Source organism: Notothenia rossii (genome assembly GCF_949606895.1).
Source record: "Notothenia rossii genome assembly, chromosome: 9".
NCBI classification, from domain to species: Eukaryota; Metazoa; Chordata; class Actinopteri; order Perciformes; family Nototheniidae; genus Notothenia; species Notothenia rossii.
In genome coordinates, this window is record NC_136907.1 from 77,462,533 (window position 1) to 77,466,223 (window position 3,691).

The 3,691-nt window shown below is 43.7% G+C and overlaps 1 protein-coding gene across 1 annotated transcript; it reads left to right on the forward strand.

Annotated features, from left to right (window-relative positions):
- Nucleotides 1–259: 259 nt before the first annotated feature.
- Nucleotides 260–2,154, forward strand: LOC307017521 (tripartite motif-containing protein 16-like; the record flags this gene model as incomplete). Its single annotated transcript, XM_079647120.1, has 1 exon — nt 260–2,154. The coding sequence occupies one exon, from the start codon at nt 260–262 to the stop codon at nt 1,916–1,918; it is 1,659 nt and encodes a 552-aa protein (XP_079503246.1). The 3' UTR covers nt 1,919–2,154.
- Nucleotides 2,155–3,691: the final 1,537 nt, after the last annotated feature.

Below are 3,691 nucleotides of genomic sequence, written 5' to 3' on the forward strand. Positions count from 1 at the left end.
GTTGAAAGCAGTTAAATCTGTTCCCCTTGATTCCTGCTCCCAAACACACTGAGCTGCACCCTATCAAGGTATTTGAATATTCCCGCCCCTTCACAGGTTGGCAACATGTTAAAAGAGAAAGCTGTTTCCTCATTCTTTGCATTGACTGAGCAAAAGCAGGAGGAGAGGAGATTTGTTGTCCGTCAGAGATTGTTTCTGTTCAGAGAAAGTGGATATTTGACCTTCTGTCTGCAGTCCGTAACTATCACTGAGAGGTGAGATGAGGCAGAAAGGAGTTCAGCTGGACCGGGAAACCTTCTCTTGTTCCATCTGTCTGGATCTACTGAAGGATCCGGTGGCTATTCCCTGTGGACACAGCTACTGCATGGACTGTATCAAACGCCACTGGGATAGAGACGATAAGAAGAAAGTCTACAGCTGCCCTCAGTGTAGAAGGAGCTTCAAACCGAGGCCTGTCCTGCTGAAGAACACCATGTTAGCAGATTTAGTGGAGAAGCTGAAGAAGCCTGGACTTGAAGAAGATCCTGCTGATCATTGCTATGCTGGAGCTGAAGATGTGGCCTGTGATTTCTGCACTGGGAGGAAACTGAGAGCCTGTAAGTCCTGCCTCATCTGTCTTTTATCTTATTGTGAGAAACACCTCCAGTCTCATTTTGACGTAGCTCAATTAAAAAAACACAAGCTGGTGGAGCCCTCCAAGAAGCTCCAGGAGAACATCTGCTCTCGTCACGAAGAGGTGATGAAGCTGTTCTGCCGCACTGATCAGCAGAGTATCTGTTCTCTCTGCTCTGTGGACGAACACAAAGGACACGACACGGTGTCAGCTGCAGCAGAGAGGACTGAGAGGCAGAGAGAGCTGGAGGGGAGTCGACTAAACATCCAGCAGAGAATCCAGGACGGAGAGAAGGAGGTGAAGCTGCTTCAGCAGGAGGTGAGGGCCGTCAATGGCTCTGCTGATAAAGCAGTGGAGGACAGTGAGAAGATGTTCACTGAGCTGATCCGTCTGATGGAGAAAAGAAGCTCTGATGTGAAGCAGCAGCTCAGATCCCAGCAGGAGAGAGAAATGAGTCGAGCCAAAGAGTTTCAGAAGAAGCTGAAGCAGGAGATCTCTGAGCTGAAGAGAAGAGACGCTGAGCTGAAGCTGCTGTCTCACACAGAGGATCACAACCAGTTTCTGCTCAGCTACCCCTCCTCACTGCCAGCCCTCAGTGAAGCTACACACTCCTCCAGCATCTACATCCTTCCTCTGAGCTACTTTGAGGACGTGACGGCGGCCCTGTCAGCAGTCAGAGACAAACTACAGGACGTCCTGAGAGAGGAATGGACAAACGTCTCATTGACTGAAGTGGATGTTTTACTGCCAGCAGCAGAGCCCACCACCAGAGCTGGGTTCTTAAGATATTCACAGGAGATCACTCTGGATCCAAACACAGCACACACAGAGCTGTTATTATCTGAAGGGAGCAGAAAAGTAACATTCATGAAAGAACAGTCTTATTCTAGTCACCCAGACAGATTCACTGATTGGCCTCAGGTCCTGAGTAGAGAGAGTCTGACTGGACGTTGTTACTGGGAGGTGGAGCGGAGAGGGAGAGCAGTTTTTGTTTCAGTCTCATACAAGAATATCCGCAGAGCAGGGGATGGTACTGAATGTTTATTTGGATACAATGACAAATCCTGGGCGTTAGAGTTTAAACAAAACAGTTATTCATTTACTTACAACAATAGCAAAATTCCCGTCTCAGGTCCTCTGTCCTCCAGAGTAGGAGTGTACCTGGATCACAGAGCAGGTATTCTGTCCTTCTACAGCGTCTCTGAAACCATGACTCTCCTCCACAGAGTCCAGACCACATTCACTCAGCCGCTACATGCTGGACTTTTGGTTTGTGACGCAGCTGAGTTGTGTAAACTGAAATAGCCTGAATTCATTTGAGGAACTCTTCTACTTCTTAAACTCATTGTGTGTCCATCATTGTTGCTGAGAGCTGAGTGTTCATGTCTTCACTGCACAGAGATCAGCTGTCAATCAAACATTATGGGATGTGCTTTAACATCTTCTCATGAGTTGTTCTGTAGATGTTGGAGTTTCTTTAGGCGGCGCTCCTTCCTGTGTCTGTTTAGCCATGGAGGCTGTCACTGCTCAGGAGGATTTCTGTTAACCTCAACTGATATTTCTCCGCATGGAAATTTAAACTTTGCTCGAAATATTTGTTGAATATCGATATTGATTTATTTTTATTTTGTTGTTTCTCTTGTAAAGCATGAGAGAGAGAAAGCAACAGAGCTTCTTTCATTGTAGATATTTTATTCTAAATGTATTCAATTTTTTACTAAGTCTCAATGTGTTGAAAGCATAAAGGACATTTTGAAGAAGGAAATAACACACATTAAAAGAAAAGCCAGCAGGATGAGTTTTCAATAAATTGTGTTTTTATTTTCAAGATGTGAGATGAGTGCCACATTTACTTGTCTCTAAAAAATAATATGTTGGAATTTTTCTTGTTAATAAAAGAGCTCTGAGGAAAAATGTCAGTGTTGTGTTTATTTTTTCTGAAACAAGATATTCGCATTTTTAAAATTTATTTTTAGGAAAATAATATTAAATTCAGATTTTATTTTATTTTCAGAAAAACATGGGAATATATTTTAGTAAACCCTGCACATGTTTCGTAGGGTTGGTGTAGATTTCTCTTCATTTGCATGTGTTTTGGCACATTGCTGTTAATATGTTTCATTGTTATTGAAGCTGCAGCACGTTACTCCTGATGTAAGTGTTTGGGCCGTTGTGGCGCGATTGCACCTGCCGGCCACCGTAGTTTGTACATCTGAAACTTAATCATCGAGTTTAAAGTAATAACATGTCAAATACATTTCTTCTTGTTCTTCAGAGAGTGATAAAAACTGCTTCAACACTTTTTAGACCGTAAAACCGGGATGACATTGAAACGAGAGCTGAAAAAGCATCACGTTAGCAGATTTAGTAGAGAAACAGAAGAGTTGAAGAAGCTCCTGCTGATCACTGCTATGCTGGAGCTGAAGATGTGTCCTGTGTGGTGTGTTTGGCCTCTTATTGTGACAAACACCTCCAGTCTCATTGTGACACAGCTACATTTAAAAAACACAAGCTGGTGGAGCCCTCCAAGAAGCTGTAGTGCTGAGATAGATTTGGGTATCATCAGCATAGCAGTGGAAGTTGAGTCCGTGATGGCAGATGATCTGGCCAAGGGGTACCATGTAAATGGTGAACAGGAGGGGGCCAAGCATAAAGCCTTGGGGGACACCATGATTGACTGGGGCTGGAGGGGAATTCGAGTTATATCTGAAGCAATTTATGTTTCTGACAATGTGTAGTCAATTCCGCCCTTCAATGTAGCACAAATGTGAACTCTCATTACAGGAACAATACCGGAAACAGACGTAGGAAAGATCCTCAGCTCGCTGATTGGATGTTTTAGCCTCAATGGACGTTGGGATATGCTGTTTATGCGATGTGAAACAAACACAAACGGCTGATCAGTAATTATTATTTAGTTGTTGCAACAAACAATAATGGGAAGTGCATCACCAATCGCGGAAATGCCCCCCAACATTAGCAGTAATCACACAACATAATTATATAGCCACTGCAATGAACACACACACATTTTCCCTAAGCATGTTCGACGCACACAAATGTTATCATGCAGCCTAC